Genomic DNA, 20,379 nt, shown 5'->3' on the forward strand with positions numbered 1-20,379 from the left:
CGGCCCAAGTGATCCGGGCATATGACAATACGAGCAGAGAGGAGATGGAAACAATACAGATCAGAGTGTGGGTTGGACTAGCTCAACAGGATATTAAGTTTCACGTCCTGGATGTTCTGGCCACTTTTAACTTGCTACTTGGGCGACCCTGGCTACACCAAGTGAGAGATGTTTCTTCCACCCTCCAACAAATGCTGAAGTACCCCCCATAGGAAAATGGTGGCCATAGTGTTTGGGAATTCATCTATTCATCCTCTGCCAGAGATCACTACACCCGTGCTGGAGATTGCACATGGCGATGAGGATGTTTTCCTTTTCAGGGTTTACCTTGGCTGTGGCCCGGGTAGTGTAGAATATCTTAGCTATTGATGAGTGCTTGTATGTTAGTGCTCAATCTGTATACCTCATAAACAAGCTACAACATATGCCAGGAATGGGATTAGGAAGGAGCGGCCATATGGGCGTCACTACATTGGCCGATGTGCCACATAACCCGCATACCTTTGGTCTTGGCTATATGCCCACCAAAGAGGATTGGGTGAGGAAATGGAAAGAAATGGCAAGAAGAGCCAGAGCTAAGCAAACCAGGCAGCGCTACGAGCTTGTGCACAGACCAATTCGGGGAACCCTGACTGGTCATTTTGTTCGGGAGGGTGAAGACTTCCCATTCTGTGGTTTCCCCGAACCCTGGTTCAACTCTGAGAAGTAGCAGGTTACTGGCTTTGACATTTTCTTCGACTTGTAGCTGCAAGACAGTGATACAGAGGAAAGGGCTGAGCCGATTACTGCTGAAGCTGAACAGAGCACAGAAAGTAAGTCTAACAACAGTGATCTTGAAATAGGAGTAGCACTAGCATGTCTCCTTTCGGATCCTCCAATCGACTCAGAGAGCTTGGGGGATAACCTGGTCGTTTCCCTGATCAGGGACCAACTAGGTGCGAACCCTTCTAGCAGCATCTTGGATGCATCTGATGCATCGTCTCTCATTTGGCAGCTGGAGAAGGGCTACTTATCCAGTAGTTCTGAGCCAGGTAGTGAGCCAAAATCTGATTCCATAGAGTCTGTGGAGTCGGAATTAGATTCTGGTTCCTCTGAGTCTGGGTCCGGTATTCCTAGGAGTGATAACTCAGATGCCGAGGTCATGTCCTGGTCGTCTTTTTCCTTTTCTTTTGAGTTGGTTGTAACCGAGGAATTAGATGAGCTTGACCTTGTGAATGAGAATGTTGCTGCAGATTCTGAGTATTTCTCTGTGCCTCTTGTTTATTACATTGATCATGATTTTCAAAATTTTGATGAAAACAACGAGAAAGGCATTCCTCTGGTTTTGAAACATTTGGTTGATCGAGAGGAGGAGAGGTTTGTAAAACCCCTTGTTGATGAAATCATTGCAATTAATGTGGGTACTGAGAAGGATCCGCGTCTGGTCCAGGTCGGGTCCACGTTGTCTTCGAAGGAGCACGAGCGCTTAGTCGCTTTATTAAAAGGTTTCAAAGATGTTTTCATGTGATCCTACGAAGACATGCCTGGAATCGATCCTGAGATTGTAAGTATTGGATCCCTTTTGACCCTGAGGCCCGACTCGTCAAACAAAAGTTGCAAAGAATATGCCCGAATTGGGCTTTGAAGATTATGGAAGAGGTCACCAAGCAGATAAATGCAAGGTTCTTGCCAGTATTTGAGTATCCAACTTGGTTGGCCAACATTGTTCCAATGCCGAAGAAAGATGGCAGAATTCAGGTGTGTATGGATTTCAGAGATCTGAACAGAGCTAGTCCGAAAGACGACTTTCCTCTACTACACATCGATGAATTGGTGGACTTCACCATAGGCCATGCGTTGCTCTCCTTCATAGATGGATTTTCCAAGGTATAACCAGATTCTGATGGCACCCGAGGACAGAGAGAAAACTGTATTCACTACGCCGTGGGGAACCTACAGCTACAGGGTGATGCCATTTGGGCTGAAGAATGCCGAGGCTACCTATCAAAGGGCTGCAACCACCATTCTGCATGACATGATCGACAAAGAGGTCGAGGTATACGTGGACGACATGATTGTCAAGTCCAAAGAAAGAGGGGGCCACTACACCGCCTTAGAAAAATTCTTTCAACAGATCAGAGAATACAGACTGAGGTTGAATCCACAGAAGTGTACTTTCAGCGTAATAGCAGGGAAAATGCTGGGATTCTTGATCACGCAGAAGGGCATCGAGGTAGATCCTTCCAAAATCAAGGCCATCTTAGAAATGCCACCTCCAAGGACTGAATAGGAGGTGCGAGGCTTTCTAGATAAAGTACAATTCATAAGACGGTTTATTTCTAAATTAACCTTGACTTGTGAACCACTATTTGGTCTCCTGAAGAAAGGAAAGAAATTTCGATGGGATGACCGATGTCAATTCGCTTTCGAGCAAATCAAGTAGTATCTTCAGAATCCGCCTGTGTTATCGTCGCCGAAGCTGGGGAAGCCTTTGATTCTGTATCTGTCAGTCACAGACACAATAATGGGATGCATGCTTCCTTAGGAATCTGAGGATAGGCTGGAGAAAGCCATCTATTACTTGAGCAAGAAGATGCTAGAATATGAGACCCCTTACACCCCGCTGGAGAAAGCCTGCTTAGCCTTGGTATGGGCTACCAAGAAGTTGAGGCACTACTTGTTAGCTCACTTTGTAATTCTAGTTTCGAGATTAGATCCCATCAAATATCTCTTTGAGAAACCAACACTTACGGGTAGGCTAGCTCATTGGCTGCTTCTTCTCTCCGAATTTGACCTGAAGTATGTCACTCGCAAGTCTATCAAGGGGAGAGCTGTAGCAGAATTTCTGGTAGATCACCCAGTGGAAGGGAACGAAGTGGTAGAATACCTGTTCCCAGATGAAGCTATTCTACAAGTTGAGGAAGAGATTTGGACAATGTACTTTGACGGAACATCTAATCAATATGGGTATGGGATAGGTTTGTTGCTGGTAGCACCCGGCAATTCCCATATACCTTTAGCCTTTAAACTCCAGTTCAAGGTATCCAACAACGAAGCAGAATACGAGATGTGTATCGCTGGTTTGGAAGCCACCCTGGAACTAGGAGCAAAAAGGTTGGACGTTATCGGGGACTCAAACCTAGTTGTGTCTTAAGCAAAAAGAGACTAGAAGGTCAAAGAATTTGAAAATTTATTACCAGACCTTGGACATTCTGATTCCTAGGTTTGAGAAGCTGACCTTCACGTATCTACTAAGAGAGAACAACAGGTTCGCTGATGCTTTATCAACTCTATCTTCCATGATAGACATCCCATTTGGGGTTCGGATGTGTCCGATCATCATTGAACAGAGATATACGCTAGCCTACGAGACCATCGTCGCAATAGATGAAGTGCAAGATCAAAACCCTTGGTTCTATGATATTTGGAACTTCTTGAAAAATGAGGCTTATCCACCGGGGACAAATGCCAAAGATAAGAGGGCAATACAACGGATGGCCGTTCAGTTTATCATCTGTGGGGGTGAGTTGTATAAAAGAGGTCATCTGGGAATGCACAAGTTGTGTGTCGACGCAGAGGAGTCAAAGAGCCCAATGGAGGCCATCCATGGGGGAGAGTGCGGAGCGCACATGAGCGGAGTAATGTTAGCCCGAAAAATTCTCAAGCAAGGTTACTATTAGTCTACCATGGAGAAGGATTGTATCGGTTTTGTTCAGCGATGCCACAAATGTCAAATCATGCTAACTGCATGAATATCCCGCCGTTGAAGCTATATAACATGGCTTTACCATGGCCTTTCTCAGTCTGGGGAATTGATGTCATTGGGGCAGTTACACCGAAAGGGTCGAATGGGCATGAATATATTCTGGTGGCAATTGATTACTTCATAAAGTGGGTGGAAGCTTAGTCTTATGCAGTGTTGAAGGTAGCGCATGTGGCTAAGTTCATCCGAAACAGTATCATTTGCCATTATGGAGTCCCAAACGAGATCATTTCACATAATGGCTCCCGTTTCAAGAAAGAAATGATAGACTTGTTAGAGAAATACAACGTGGCTTTTCATAAGTCATCCACATACCAGCTGCAAACCAACGGAGCTGTCGAGGCCGCCAACAAGAACATCAAGCATATTTTGCAGAAAATGGTTGAGACTAACAAGGATTGGCTAGACAAATTGCCATTTGCACTCTGGGGCTATAGGACTTCAATTCGGACATCGGCAGGGGCGACCCCTTATTCTCTTGTCTACGGGATGGAGGCTATTTTGCCAATCGAAATAGAAGTGTTGTCGCTGTGAGTTATGGCTAATGTCAGATAGTAGAGGCAGACTGGCAACAGAGCAGGTTCGAAGAACTAATGTTGTTTGATGAGAGAATGCTGAAAGCACTGTACCATGTTCAGGATTATCAACGTAGGATTGCTAGGGCTTTTAACAAGAAGGTTAAGTCCCGGAATCTCAAAGAAGGGGATTTGGTGTTGAAAGATAACCGAGCTCCCATCCATGACCCTAGGGGCAAGTTCAGACCTAATTGGACTGGTCCTTACATCATCAAAACTATCTAGTCGGGTGGAGCTGTGATTCTCATGGACCTAGATGGCCTAGAATTTTCCCAATCGATCAACCTGGACAAGTTGAAGAAATATTATCCCTGAGAGGCTCGCTAGGCCGAAAACCCGGAAGGGCGACCTAGGCAAAAGTTAGAGCATAAAAAATTGGAAATAAAGAAAAACTGAGCTCGCAAGGTTGAAAACCCGAAAGTCGGCCTTGGCAAAAGTTAGAGCGCAAAAGGAGAGTATTAATACTCAAGTGAACCCGCACCGAACTAAGTAAGTCCTGATTCCCATCTTCGGGATACGTAGGCAACTTCATCTTGAAGTTCGGCCGTAGATACGTCCAACTCAACTGTCATGTCCATGTGTTTGATCAAGTCATCTTTGTCTGTTCGTTATTTGAAAGTTCAGTTGTGATCCTTACTCTAAGAGAAAAGCTAGTTACAGTGCTGAGCAGTGCTGTTCAGACAAGGGGTAATTTTCCATCTTTGGATTTGGGATCGTACATCTCGAGGATAGGTTCCATGTGTATCAAGTGGTGATCCTTATTGAAAATGGTTTTGAAAAGTTTTTAATAAAAGTTAATTTTGTTCAAATTAATCTTTTTACAACTTAGACCATTTTTGGACCAAAAGGAAAACTTTCAGTGTCCACAACTTCAATTTCATTGATTTCAATACAAAGTTCTCCAACTCCTGATACAAATCAAAGTTGTTTTTATTACATTCAAAAGGAAGACTTGAAAAGTACAGATCAAAGCAATAAACTTGGGGCATAGATGAGTCAAGTGCTCATGCGTCTCCTTCTTGAGCTCGTAGAAGCTTCAGATGCTAGAGTAGGCCTAGCTTGCACCTCATCTTCAAGCCACGTCAAGCACTCGCTAGAAAGTGTGCAGTTGAAACTAGGGCAGAAGCTAGAAATTCTCTCGTCCTCCAAGCAGTGGGGTATCTAGCCAACTGTGAACCTCGGACGGGGAATGAAACCGGGTATTCTACCCCCTCATCTAGGCAAGTCTGATCATGTCCAAACTGACGCTTGAATCGGAATGGAAAATAGAATGCACAATGTGTCAAGCCAATCAGTTGAATGCCAGGTTGCCGAGTCATACTGTAGCTCATCTCGGGCAGATCAAACTAGGGGCAACACCAAGCAATGTTAATAGCAGACCTGTTGCACATCCAATGGCACCACCATCCCTCGTTTAGGAAATCCACTAGTTGTTGGCAAAAGAAATAGCCCTATGCTGAGTATTCAGGGCATGTATCCACTACCTTCAACTTGTCCATGAGCCACACTTGGGGAGGGATGAAAGAAAATAGAGATTAAAGAATAGAGAGGTGTATGTTGAGAGAAAAGTAAGAAAAGGGCTTTAAGAGAAAAACAGAGTATGAGTGTTGAGAGATGTGAGAAATACATATCAGAAAGGGTGGGAAACATTACGTGAAGAAGTAGGGGACTCCCTACAAATTTGTTTGTCTCTCGCTGATGGAAGGCAATGAGCTAGCATGCACAAACAAAGGGTGTGTTGTCAAAAACCTCACCAAAAAAGGTCGCCTCGGTCACTGGCTTCAGAAAATCCATGGATTAGGCTAGGAATATTCAACTCTCTATTGTGAACCAAGGATCGGGCCTCGTGTAGAGTAAGCCCACATATTCTTCCCAAAGCTTGGATGTGAACAAAACGGGGCTGAGGCAAGATTTCCTCATCACGCCGAGACTCCATTAGCACTTGAAATTCTTCGACCGTCGGGCATGTCTCTTGTCCCCCGAAGCTAAAGATGTGTGCAATCGGGTTCCAACATCTAGCCGCAACATGTAGGAACAGAAAACAAAGCGGAGAACGACTCAATGGGAATAGTGCATTTATGCCGAAACCCCAAAAATTCAGCTTTTTCGAGCCATCTAAAGTTGCAATCCAATTCGAGAGTTTTTCGGCAAAGAATGGCTTTATTTGTGAAGAATTTGTAGCTGAAATGAAGAAATCACGAAGCTCAACCTTTTGTAGAAGATAAGGCAGTGAGTGGAAACCAGGTGCCAACAATCTAGAGGTTTCTCATATTGATGGCCGGCCGGCCATTGGTGATGGCCGACAGGCCATTTTGGTAGCTGGCCGGCCACCATTGGTGGCCGACAGCCTCTATTCATGGCCAACAGCCTTCTTGTCTGTCCTGCTATCCACTTGTGTGCTGAAAATACTGAAGGCATGTGTTTTGTTCTGTTCTTTGTGTCTTTTAAGGTCTTGTTTTGAGTCCTTTTAACTTTACCAAGTTTGTTGAGTTGCATTTGAGTTGTTTGGTTCTTGTTTATAGAGTTATGTTGTTGTGTATCAAGTCGTTTTGTTGTTTATCGAGTTGTTGATATTTTGATTATCGAGTTGTTTTACTTTGTTTGTTAGTTGTTGGTTGATTCATTAATTACCTAATTAAGACTGTTGTGCCAATACAAGTATTCAATTTTTAGTATCAAAATCAATCTCATTTTCATGCAATGCGGTGCTCATGATGCAAAATACAACGCTTTTCAAATGAAAACTGGTTTTCATTCCGATCATGGTTGTTTTTACAAAAGTGCAGTACAAGTTTTTAAAGCAAATAAAACCTGTCTAAAGGTTGTACAATGTGCTAACACTACTAACAAAAGAAACTAAGCTAAAATACAGAAAATCAATGCCAGCCATCTCAGGCTCGAGAGGCCCTCTTCATTCTCTTCCTAGGCAGGAAACTTAGAGCTGTCTCCATCTGCATCATGTCTGAACCAGATGCCGAACTGGAACCAGAATCATCGCCGCTCTCCTCCTCAGAACCCAGCTCAGCAATACCTCCACTTTCAAATCTAGAGTCACCGTCGTCACCACTCTCAGAGGACTCAGACTGTGGACTCACTGCCTTCTTGAAGTCACTTGTCTCGGCGTTGTCATCACTCAGAATGGGCTCTGAAGGACCACTCTCATCTAGGGTGCCCTTGGCTCTGTCTCGGCTTGGTGCTCGTGCCTCTCTCCCTCCCCTCCCTACTGCTAGAGGAGGTACTGCTGATCCTGGTGCTGCTCCTGTCGGCGCACCCAGTATAGCTGGGATCTGAAAAGGGCAATTGTCAGCATATCAGTCTCAATGTATGTATTAGATGTAAAGATGGTATGCAGCATGAGTGTATAAGTATGGTATTTGAGTGCAATGTATCAGATGCAGTGTATCAGATCAATGCATTGTGGAATAGATTACTGTTAAAATACTAGTGTATCAGCAGAAAGATTGACAACATGCAACATAAACTAAAGAAGGTTACCTAAATGCTGCAGAGATTGAGCAGGCTCATGCTCCTCTGCACCATCCCCATCAAGGAAACTTCCAGCTCAAGAGCGTCCTCGGTGTACTCTATAGATGCCTGCAAGTACATTTATCTTATCAAGGTTCTATAAATATAGCTGAAATGAAATATGGCATGAAAAACGTAAACAGTGGTACATACTGTAGTCAGGCCTCGAACCCCAGCAAGCTTGTGCCCGGCCAGTGCAGGCTCAATAGGAATCTGGTAAGCCTCCTCGATATGCCACCAACATGTAAGTGTAGTGGGAAGCTCTGGCCAACCAGTCATTTGCCTCACCCGAGAAGTCCCTCTTCCATGGGCCCTGGTTGCTCTAATCGTTCTAGGCGCTGCCCTCACAGCAGGAGCTCTCGCTCCCTCGCCTCCACGAACACTGATCAGAGATGGCATAAGGTATGTCTGAATGAAGACTGTATAATCGCCCTCAACTCGGAAACAGTCTGCCTCCAAGCCCACCATGAATTGAAAGACCTCTTCAGCAGATAGGCTGTTTGCTGACCTCATGGACTCTAGTAGTACCATCGGTATGATCAGAGTAGACAAACCCATGGTTTGACGCATGACTCGCACGCCCAGGAACCAGGCTCAGCAAACTGGGCCCTTAAGTAGAATGCGATAACAAGAAATGCCCCAGGCCGCATTATACTGGCCTTGAATCCCTGTTGGTATCATAGCCCATGGCTGCCACGTGATCTGCAAGTAGAAGGTGAACAGATTATTAGCCGTTATCAATTGCTAATATGTGAGTCAGAATAGTTGTAAGACAAAAATGACTGTGTTTTGGGTTACCTCATGAGCAGCTACTGTGTCAAAGTAATGCCTGAAGAACGAGAAGGACTCGTGGGTCCTACGGTGGAGCTGATCGTCATATCTCCGTGAGTAGGGAACTGTCAATTGAAGCTCCACTACAGGCCCTGGGGCCAGAGTTAGAAAAAATAAGCATACACCCATAGCAGCAAGGAAAGAATTTGAACAGATACAGAAATTGCAAAGTAGAAAGCATACAATTTCAACAGATATAGAAAATGCAATGCAAAAAGCATACAGCATAAACATATGCAGAAAGTGCAAAATAGAAAGCACATGTGTTAAACAGATACAAAGCAGGAAATGCTGAACAAAAAGTGTAAAGTGCAAAGATGTGTACCTTCCAGGCTCGCCAGTAGCCACCGATCAAATTTCCCCTCAGGTAGGAGGTCAAGCTCATATAGCCGTATAGAGTGGCAAGGCCAGCCTCGCCCCAATCATAGGAACTCACCCGGGGAAGGGTCACCAATGCTCTCAGCAAGTATAATCCTACGGTGTTCGCCCTGTTCGTAAACACGGTGGTACAGAGGGGGTACATTAGAAAACCCTGAGCGTATTGCTCTACCTCCTCAACTGTCTCTAGCTTAGTCCCCCGGAATTGCTCCTCGAACCAACTGTATTTGACCATGCCTGGCTAGTATAAAGGTGGGCGCACTGCCAATAGCTCAACCCAAGCTGCCTCCCACTCTCCCATGTCTGTATCAAGAGGGACCGGATCGCCCCCTATGCCTAAGCTAGTGATCATGGCAAAGTCGTAGGGAGTCATCGTCATCTCCCCGGCTGTGGAGAAGTGGAGAGAGTTGGTGGTGTCCGCCATCTCTCCACAGGGGCCCCTAGAAGAGGACGACTAGCTATGACTCTCGTCAGACCAGAGTAGAAAAAGTCGAAGCTAGCCTCGTCGATAATGTGGCGTACTCCTGTAAGGAGCTCGTCATACCAGTCCTGTGCAGTTGTAGCACCGTAGCCTCTGAAGGTGCGAGACTCACCCTATGGCAAAGAACATATGCAAATAAATCAGGTAGAGATGAATCAGATAGAGTAATTATGAAAGTACAGTCAGATGAAAGACAATGCAAGAAATGCAACTTAAATACGGCAGATAGAGCCCATACCTCAACGACAATGACTAAAAGATGTAAGGCTGGCTCCCTCAGTTGGAGATCCTCCGATGCACCGGGAGCAAAATCAGTAAAGCATCTAATACCTCCAACAGACAGGATATGTGTTTGGGGGGTGGTATCTCGCTGGATCGAAGGGTCATACCCTCAGTGGTAATGGCTCTGGCTCGTCCTCAGAATCAAACTCTGCCTCTGGAGGAGCTCCATCAGGCGGTATATCTTCTGCCATCTGGAATATAGGTGAAGAGTCGGTGAAAAATGGAGCAAAATGGAGAAAAAAGGTAAACTTGAAAAAAAAGGTCAAACCCTAGGAGAGAGAAAATGGGAGAAAAAGGCAAAGCCGGGGAAAAGTTCACAGAACTCGGGAGAAACTCGTGGGGAACAAGCCTCAAGTGGTGAAAATGAAGAAAAAAACACCGAAATCAAATTTCAATCAGTTCAAAACGAAGGAAACAAAGAGGATAAAGCGAATCAACTTTGCGTGGGATGTTGAAAAATGCATAGAAAGCGTGGATCTAGAAAGAAGAAAGGTCTAGAGAGAGAGAGAGAGAGGGTGGAATTTCGGACATGAGGGCGTGTGGAAATGAGGCCCCATGGCCTTTACTTAAAGACCCGTGGTAAAAAGACCAAAATGGGCCCGATCTGCCAACGGTGGCCGAGAGGCCACATTGGTGGCCAACAATGCTTAGGGGTGGCCGACAGGTGGCTGACACCCTCCCCTTGTGATCGTCCAGTGTCCAGTGCTCCTCCATTGAGTCTTGATGCTGTTTTGTGTCCTTATTTCTCAAGAAATATAAGAAAAGTTCACTTTTAAGTTCAGATTGCTTTTGCAGAAGCTCCAAACCGTGTCTTTAGCGCATGATGTTCATCACTAGTCAACATGAACGAGGTGTATCCTTTTAAAACATGTTGCAACTCTTCCGAGAGGTAAATTGGAAGTTGCTACTCAATTTGTTTTGCATAGAATATGCTGTCAATCCACTTGCATAGAATATGCACTTCTCCCTTCTTGCATAGAATATGCTTCCAATTAATCGTGCATAGAATATGCTTCCAAATTATCATGCATAGAACATGCTTCCAAATTATCATGCATAGAACATGCCGTCAATACATTTGCATTGAACATGCCTTAACATTATTGTAATCGTGCATAGAACATGCACCCTTACTATGCTGTACTTGTTGAGTTTCTTTCTCATACAAGCACGATATTGTATGTATGGTTCATTTAGTGGAGCCAACATAGTCAAGTGATATTGTATGTATGGTTCATTCAGAGGAGTTCTAGGTGAGATCGTTCGTGCCCTTCGATTCACTTTCTTCTACTCTCCCTCCTCTCGCGAGCAACATGTTAGGATTACTCCTTTTGGTTAAAAACACTCGGGTGCGTCCTGGTGTTCACACCACTCCCTTTGGTTAAAAACACTTGGGGGCGTCCTGGTGTTCACACCACTCCCTTTGGTTAAAAACACTTGGGTGCGTCTTGGTGCTCACACCACTCCCTTTGGTTAAAAACACTCGGGTCCGTCCCGGTGTTCACACCACTCTCTTTGGTTAAAAACACTCGGGTGTGTCCCGGTTTTCACACCACTCCCTTTGGTTAAAAATATTCGGGTGCATCCCGGTGTTCACACCACTCCCTTCGGTTAGAAACACTCGGGTGTGTCCCAGTGTTCACACCAACCCTCCAGTAAAAAACATTCGGGTGCATCCCAGTAGTTCACACCATCCTTTCTCCTTTCGCGTGCAACGCGTTAGGATCTCGATTGAGACCTCGGGTGCACCCGATGGTTATGTTGCTCTTCGCCTTTTCCTGTGTGTCGCATAGTTAAGTTTGCATAATTTTCTTACATTTTTTCTACATGAAATGTGGTTTGGTTCGTGTTTCCCAAGCGTGGCGTGTTTTCTTACTTCTTTTCATGAGTGAGACTGTTGTACACTTCCTTCGGTTTGTGTCAACATGGCATTTCTGTGCATAGCATTTGCATGTAAATGTTTCATTACAACCTTATTGCGTGATCATAAGTTATGTTCTTGCATCGTGCATATCACTTGCATCTTGCCCCAGAACTATGCTAGTTTGATTCCATGCAGAGGGATACGTAGGCAGCCTTTGTTTGTCCAAGTCTTCGGTGTTGTTAAAAATGGATTGTCTCTAGGCTTCGACATTAACTCCCGTCACTTCATGACATTTGAGTTCTATCAAAGAGGGGCAACTGTAGACACCCTATTTTTGACCGTCCTCAAGACTTGGACTTCATTGCTTGTGCACGTGATAATTGTGATTGCATGTGTTTGTTTTGAGTGCCCGAAGTCCTTGGCTGAACGCCCTGTCTTGGAGCCTTTAAACCTTGTTCTTTTCTTTGCCTTATTTTGGACCAAAACCTTGGTGTTTCAAGCCTGGAACTTTTGGTGACCTGTCGGCCACCACCATAGGTTGTCGGCCATTAGTGTGGCCGGTCGGCCATCAGTGGTGGCCGGTCGGCTACCGGTGTCTTTTTCCAAATATTTGTTGACAGTTGTGCCAGCTGTTAGCACATTGAGTTGAATCTCCCTACACGTGTAGGGTGGGATGTTTCTAAGCTCAAGGCTTGTTTTCCTCCCCCATTTTTTAGGGTTGGAAATTTTGGAACAAAAATATGTCTCTCTCTAGATTTCTCTCTCTCTCTCTCTCTCTCTCTTGCAATTTTGTGCATACTTGCCTAGTATCTCCACACTTTTGCATACACATCCTAAACCAAATCCTCTCACCTTTGAGCTAAGGTTCCTTGGGACTTGTTTGGAGCTCTTGAAGGTGGTTTTATCTTGGATTGTTTGCCAAATTGTGTCTTGGCTTCAAGAGGTATAGCGCTCTCCTTTTAAGCTTATTTTGCACACTTGTTTTCTTATGTCTTTCCACTATTTTTGGGCTATATTTGGGCTGGTTTTGAACTACAAAAAGCTCTGTTTTGTGGCCTAAATGTGGTGGTTTGAGGCCATTTTCAGTTAGGGGTGGTTCACCCTTCTTACTTCTTAGTTTGTAAAGCTTTTGTACCTTTGTTCATCACTTTCAAACCAAATTTTTGGGGCCTTTTAACCACTGAATTTTAGAAGTTTTTTAGTGGCAAAAAACTCATTTTGAAGCCTAAATTTAGAGGGTTAGCCTTCCCTCCTTGTATCTTGTTTACATGCTTAGTTAGCTTCACATGTTAGCATATTTTTTTTAGCTTAACTTAGCTCTAGTCCAGCATGTTTTAGCCTCTGAAATAACCTGTTTTAGCTCTATTTTGGGCTAGTTAGTTCATTTGAGTCTTGTTTTGTATAGTTGTAGTATAAGTCCTTTCACTGGCTTGGTGTTTTTAGGCTTTAACCATCATTAGTTTGAGTTGATTACACATTTTAGTGCTTTTTCCCACTTCATTTCAGCACTTACAATCTCTGCAGTCCCCCTCAATTCTTCACTCTTTTGTTTTGCTTTGAAAGTGGTTTCAAACCACTTGTTTGCCTAAGTGTGAAATGGAGGTGCTACACCTAATGGTTTAATCGCTTAGGGGGTTCATTACCAACAGTGTAATGCCTCTTTCAAGCCCAAAGAAACTTGTGGTTTGAGCCCTCTTTCCATTAGAGGACACTCACCAATGGACAAATTGATTAAAGAATGGATTTGGTAACTAAAACGTGTAAACAAAATTGGCAAGTAAAAGTGGCAAGATAAGCATGTCTTCGAGTTGCATTGCATGTATTCAAATCGGACGTTAATTTGAACACAAGGAAAATGGGACATTTCATACTTAAAAGTGATGAAATGTACCACTTTACTAGGTCCTCGTTGCCCTTGATCATGCATGATAGGGTTATGGACATTTTGGTCTCAGTTTGCATTTATTGAACTTGCACAATTGGTTTTACAAGCCATCATGCAATGAAATTGCTTGATTGATGGTTTATGAACCAAATTTTGTCCCTCTTTTGATTTCCCCATGAAAAGGAGAGGCAAAGTGTGCAAACAACCCTTGAGAAATACACTATTTTGCTCTATTTGCTCTCTGTTGTAACAAGGGAGTCCATGTTAACAGTGGCTGACCGGCCACCACCAGTAGCCGACTGGCCACCATTGGTAGCTGACCGGCCCCTTGTCAGCCATCATTGAAATTTGCACAATGTGTTGGTAAGGTGGAGCAGAGGTATTCTGGAAGTGGGCAGAATTGTTGGTGTTCAATGTGCAAACAGAGGCAGTCAGCAGCAAGACAGTGGCTTTTCGGGTGGAAATCAAGCATGCATGGGCCTCCCTCGCTTCCCGAGATTAGCTAATTAGTTTAATTAACAATAGATCAAATGTGTGTTGTAATTAATTAGGCATAGCTAATTAAGTGTTGTAAATAATTAGTTAGTTTAACTAGTTATTCAATTTTGTGTGTAATTAGTTAACTGGAATAGTTAATTAATTCGGCCTATAATAATTAGTTAGCTTAATTAGCGTAGTTAGCTAGTTAATTTCCATTCATTTGAACCCTTCTCTGCGAGGGCGTAATGTTGTAATAAATGTACGTGCGTGCGTATATGTCTTCCAACCCCACGTCTTTCTCCCTTTTATTTAATCATTTTTTATGGTTAAATTAGGGACATGTTTTAATTTGCATATCGCATGCTTGTATCCATTCATCTTGTCTTGCATGCACCGAGGCTCGGCGCATCATTCAAACTACATTGTCATTTCAATACTTCTTTGAATACGTGTTTAATCGCATGTTGTTCAAATCAATCCATATGCCATATTAGTAGCCGAGCCTGTTAATTGCATATTGCATGTGTTGCATTAGACATCTTGTATAGTTAGGAACCATGCATTATTTTCTAACTCATATCTTCTTAGCTTGGAGTACTAGCTGAGTTTTTATGCTTTAGCATACTTCCATAAGTGTGAATGTTGCCATGACTAGCATGCTTGCCATGAGGCTATGTACTTAAATGCTAAACTGCTTGAATGCCTGTGGATGAAGAATCGTTGTTTGAATTGGAACAATTCAACGAATGTGCGCTTTAAGCCCACTATGTTTGGTGGCAAATCCATAATCTTTAAGCCCACTTGAGGTGGCAAATTCAAACCATTTTCGTAAACAAACATGAGTTGAGTTGTTCCAAATTGAACAAACTAATCTATACTTGATTGTGCACATCACATAATAAAGCTAGTTTAATAACCGAAATAATAGCACATAATGTTTATGAAATATCATATCATGATTAGTAGAGGCCGATCTTTGATCGGACGAGCAGGGGTGCTCAATTCATGACCTTCCTCTCTTGTACCCAAGTTCCCGAGCCGAGGCAACTTTGGTGATGACGGACACGTGGCCTTTGGCATGAATCAGGGTTTCTTAAATTTCCCTAAAACAAAAAATATTTAGGTGGCGACTCTGTATTTGGAAAAACAGTCCAAATTTGGCATTATTTGATTTAAAATCGATTTTTCGAAAAGATTTCCTGGATTTGGACTGTTTGGTGGTTATCAATTTCACATTGCACTTGTGAGATTAGATTCAGAACCACGGGAGTCCGAACTGTAGGGCTTCTTTTCCGAGCTTCTGAAAGGGGGCGCGAAAAAGCCGAGCTACAGATAATACTAAAAATTGTTGGCTTATTTTTCCTACAAAGGAAAATATCATAAATGCGAGCATGCCAGCAAGGATTGAAAAATCCTTACAGATTAAATTCAAGCCAATTATCAAGCGATTGCGTTGACGGTTCTTTTGCCTCAACAAATAGGACTTTGAAATTGCCAAGTGTAAAAGAAAAGAAAAATTAGAAGAAAGAGGGAGACGAAGAGACATGATTGAATGAACAATCAAAGTAACAATTACTTACCTCTACTCCTATACTTTGAAAAGGAAGTGCATAAAATGCTTCGGAAAAGAAGTGTTGAAAATAAATGCTTCGAAATATAAATCTATGTTAAACTACTCCTAAAATAAGGAAAATAACAAGAAATATTGAAATCAATTATTTTTTATTTGAATTCTGGATCTTTACAATGTAGCCATTGATGGCTATTTATAGAGGAAAAAATATAGCAATAACTACTTAGTAACTACCCATTTCCCTCATATTCATCCTTGTCTTGCCATGTGTCCATCCACTCATCCACTTTGTCCTTCATGTTCTCCATTATCTCCATAACTTCTTTTAACTTCCAAATGAATAAGAGGATGCCAAGTGTCTTGAAAATAATAATAATAATAATAATAATAATAATAATAATAATAATAATAATAATAATAATAATAATAATAATAATAATAATAATAATGATAATAATAATAATAATATTTTATGGTGCCAAAATTGCCCCCGTGGCCCTTAAAAATGATGTTTACTTAAATTTTTGAAGGGCCGAACCGAAAACATGACTAATCCAAACTCATCAAAACAATGCTTAAAGATGATTGTTTTATTAGCCATTTCATCAAAATTAAATTTTGATGTAAACCACAAATACAAAAAGGATTTTGAACACCAAGAACCATAGCACAAGATGGCCTTAAAAATTCAAACAACTTGACATTTTGAATAATTTATAAAAATTCAGATTCATAAATATTAAATTGTTCATCATTCATAGCCATGTTTGGCTTGTGAAAATCCTTCATTGACATCTTATTATGTCCATGGTTTGACTCTCTAAGAATAGGTTTTTCAACCCCTCGAGTCTTATATGGAACATTATTTTTAACCATGCTTGGCTCAAAAACACACTTTTCAGCCATGTTATAAATTGGCTCTTTAAAAATGAGTTTTTTGACCCCCCGAGCCATTGATGAAATCAACTCTTTGCTTTTGCTATTTCAACCATGGAAAAAGTTTGAAAAATTCACCAATTCCGGCCGTTAAAGTCTCAGTTAAAGACTTGATAATGAGAGTTGACAACTCATCATTCCATTGGCGAATTTCAATATCAAGTTGAGGAATTTCTCCAATTAAATGGTGTCTTTTTTCTTCCACAAAATAATATTGTAAGGGATGAAAGTTAATTTCATCAAGAAAATAGATCTCTTCTTAAAGATCCAAAATTTTTTGTTTACGCCAAAAGATTTCATCTAGGCTATTTAGAATGAACGAATCCAATTCATTTTTCATTTCTTACATTTGACATCCCACTGGGCGTGCCAAAAATTGTTGGCTTATTTTTCTTACGAAGGAAAATATCATAAATGCGAGTGTGCTAGCAAGGATTGAAAAATCGTTACAGATTAAATTCAAGCCAATTATTAAGCGATTACGTTGACGGTTCTTTTGCCTCAACAAAGAGGACTTCAAAATTGCCAAGTGTAAAAGAAAAGAAAAATTAGAATAAAGACAGAGATGAATAAAGATGATTGAATGAACAATCAAAGTAACAATTACTTACCTCTACTCCTATACTTTGAAAAGGAAGTGCATAAGATGCTTCGAAAAAGAAGTGCTGAAAATAAATGCTTCAAAATATAAATCTATGTTAAACTACTCCTAAAATAAGGAAAATGACAAGAAATATTGAAATCAATTGTCTTTGATTTGAATTCTGGATCTTTACAATGTAGCCATTGATGGCTATTTATAGAGGAAAAAATATAGCAATAACTACTTAGTAACTACCCATTTCTCCCATCTTCATCCTTGTCTTGCCATGTGTCCATCCACTCATCCACTTTGTCCTTCATGTTCTCCATTATCTCCATAACTTCTTTTAACTTCGAAATGAATAAGAGGATGCCAAGTGTCTTGAAAATAATAACAATAATAATAATAATAATAATAAGATATTTTATGGTGCCAACCCAATCACAGTAAAAAATGTAATGTAGAGGAACAAGAGTGTTGCTATGGACTCTACAATTATGGCTGTATACAATGACCACAGTGTCAGCTCCTCTGCATCTATCAATGGCGCTGGTGGTGGGTCTTTGTAGTCCTTCGCCTCGTACTCACTGCCTCCCACTTCTATGTCCTTTGCCATGGCTAGTGTGTGTTTGTGTGTGTATGAGAGAGAGAGAGAGAGAGAGAGAGAGAGAGAGAGAGAGAGAGAGAGAGAGAGTGCGTGTGCGTGTTTTGGGTGTTGAGAGTAGTTTGATGGTGTTTGAGAGATAAGGCAAATGTGGGTATTTATGGGAATGTTTTAACATTAATTAAATTTTATTTTTTGCGGCCCCATTTTTGTTTTTAATTATGTTTTATTAATTTCTTTCACTTTCAGTGCTTAGTAACCCCACCTCTTTATAACCTCTTCATTTTTTAGGCTCCGTTTATTAAGAATTTTATAATATAATCAAATATTTATGGATTAAAGGAAAAAATAGAAATGATTTTTTTTTTTTGTTAATTGTTCAATTTATAAGAAAGTTTATGTACAAAAACATTTGAACTTTACTTTCAACTAGAAAAAAATTGAGAGAAAATGAAACAGACACTTGTGATTTGACTTCTATTTTCTTGCAACAATTGAACATAAATATTAGAGGGTTATCACATTAGATATTTTTTTTATAATTCGAACTATTCATTTTAAGAAACTCATTTAAAAAATTATCTATGTACAAAATTCAATACATTGGATATTGGCAACCACACATCAGATCTTATTCATTTCAAAAAAATATATATATGTATATGAATAATTAATATGATTTTGAGAATAAATTATTTAACAAAAATGAAGTGATTATGTAACTATCAATATCCAGTTAACTTAATTTTTTACATAAATAATCTTCTTGATGAGCTATATAAAATTAACTGTTTGAATCATTGAGAAAAATTCAAAATGGAGCCTACGAAGGTATAGCACCGTAAGAGACAATACCAACCCTTACCCCATATAATGAAAAAATATTGTATTTCTCAAGTGCACCACATTGGTGCATCAGTTATATGAAATACTTTCTCTCCATATTAGAAAGAAATACATTTCTTTTAAATTTTTTTTTTTGGAGGGGGAGGGGGGTTACTCATTAGAACTTACACTATCATAATCTAAGGAGAAAAGGAAAGGAAATTACCCCTAATGCCTCACATGAGGGTCGAACTTACAACCTCCAATCATAAGATCAAAATCTAGCAACTATATATATATTAAAAGAAACTCTTTAATGTTTCTGTGGTGGCTGAATAAATAAATTATCATTTTTTACTGACTCAAGTGCTCGCCATATGGCCGAATACAAGTCGGCCTTGCCGAGTCAGGCAAATTGAGAAGCCGAGTACAAACAAGTTATGAATGCTGTATGAGCCGACTATACCCTTTCATATACGGAAGGCCAAGGAACAGGATCAAAGCCCAAGAAGCAGTGGGCCCATCGATGGCCCCTGGAGGAATCATTATAAAAGGAAGAGCCATGCTCAAGGAAAAGTGGAGGGAGAAAAAAGTAAGACGGAGAAAGAGGATTAAGAAGTTCTATTTGGACGAAAGAGTATTTCTAAATCCATTTCACCATGATTGGCGCCGTCTGTGGGAATACTTAAGTACGTTCATGACAGACGTTACCGACGAACCTAGGTTCATAACTGATGATGTTACACCAAATGTAACACCAAGAACTATGCTTGGTCCGGAGAATAACCCCGCTCAAAGAGCCTTGAATTTTGACCCAGTCGTTCAATCTTTACCCTTAACCTCCATGCAGGAAACCACACAGACAATCATGGATCAAGCAAAACGAAACGAGTAACATCTGGAAGAGATGGTGGTTGACAATGAGCGCTTACGTAAAGAGCCGGCTCTGGAGTTAGCCAAATCTCAACAGATCGCACCACATAACGAGCGAGGCCGATCGCCTGAACAGCAGAAGGGAACTCAATGACGTCGGTAACGGAAACGCGATGGTAGCTGGGCTTCCGACTCATCAGCTCAAGAACCTATTAAAAAGGGGCATGTTGGCGTGTCCAATTATCTAAGGGTAGTCCATATGTGCGGCATAGACAAGGAAAGGAAGATGGGTCAGATAGAGAAGACAGGCATGACCCTTTCATACGACAAATTGCTAGGGTCGTCCTGCCGAAAAAATTTAAAGCCCCGACATTTACGTTGTATGATGGTAAATCTGACCCGATGGACCACATTCACCATTACAAACAGGTAATGACGTAGCACGCTGATGATGAAGCACTTATGTGTCACATGTTCTAAGCAGCTTAGGTCCGCTGGCAATTCGGTGGTATTACAAACTTGAACCAGCCTCGGTGAAGAGTTTTCACCAGCTCCAAAAATCTTTTCGAGCAAGATTTATCACCAACGAGGTCCAACCTAAGCAAGCCGACTCGCTTTGGGCAATGCAAATTAAGCCAGAAAAAACCCTCTTGAATATTCAGCGCTATTGGGAATGTTTCAATTTGGTCGACGATGCTTGTAAAGACTCTATGGCCATTACTGCCTTCAAGATGGGCTTACACCCCTAACAGTCTGCTCCAGATCTTGTTAACTAGATGACCTCCAAAAATAGTGTGGGCTTTAATGAAGAAGGTTGAGGAGTATTGCAAAGTCGAAGATGAGGCCCTCCACATCAAAGCCGGACAGAAGGTCGTGGCGATAGCTACGTTGGACTTGGTACTGCTGATAAGCGTAGCCCTACCAAAAAGGAGCCCCGAGCAT

General features: G+C 41.6%; 1 protein-coding gene across 1 annotated transcript in view; it reads right to left on the reverse strand.

Annotated features, from left to right (window-relative positions):
- Positions 1 to 17,751, reverse strand: part of LOC145801160 (aquaporin PIP2-4-like) — a 40,715-nt gene extending 22,964 nt beyond the window's left edge. Inside the window, exons 1-2 of the mRNA XM_082891601.1 lie at positions 17,581 to 17,751; positions 11,784 to 11,786 (exon numbers count right to left, since the gene is read on the reverse strand). Coding sequence (XP_082747727.1) covers positions 11,784 to 11,786; positions 17,581 to 17,751 — 174 coding nt within the window. The remainder of the gene's footprint in view (positions 1 to 11,783; positions 11,787 to 17,580) is intronic.
- Between the last annotated feature and the right edge of the window lie 2,628 nt (positions 17,752 to 20,379).

The sequence above is a fragment of the Camellia sinensis genome, chromosome 10 (assembly GCF_055761805.1).
Source record: "Camellia sinensis isolate YWXY chromosome 10, ASM5576180v1, whole genome shotgun sequence".
Taxonomy (NCBI): domain Eukaryota; kingdom Viridiplantae; phylum Streptophyta; class Magnoliopsida; order Ericales; family Theaceae; genus Camellia; species Camellia sinensis.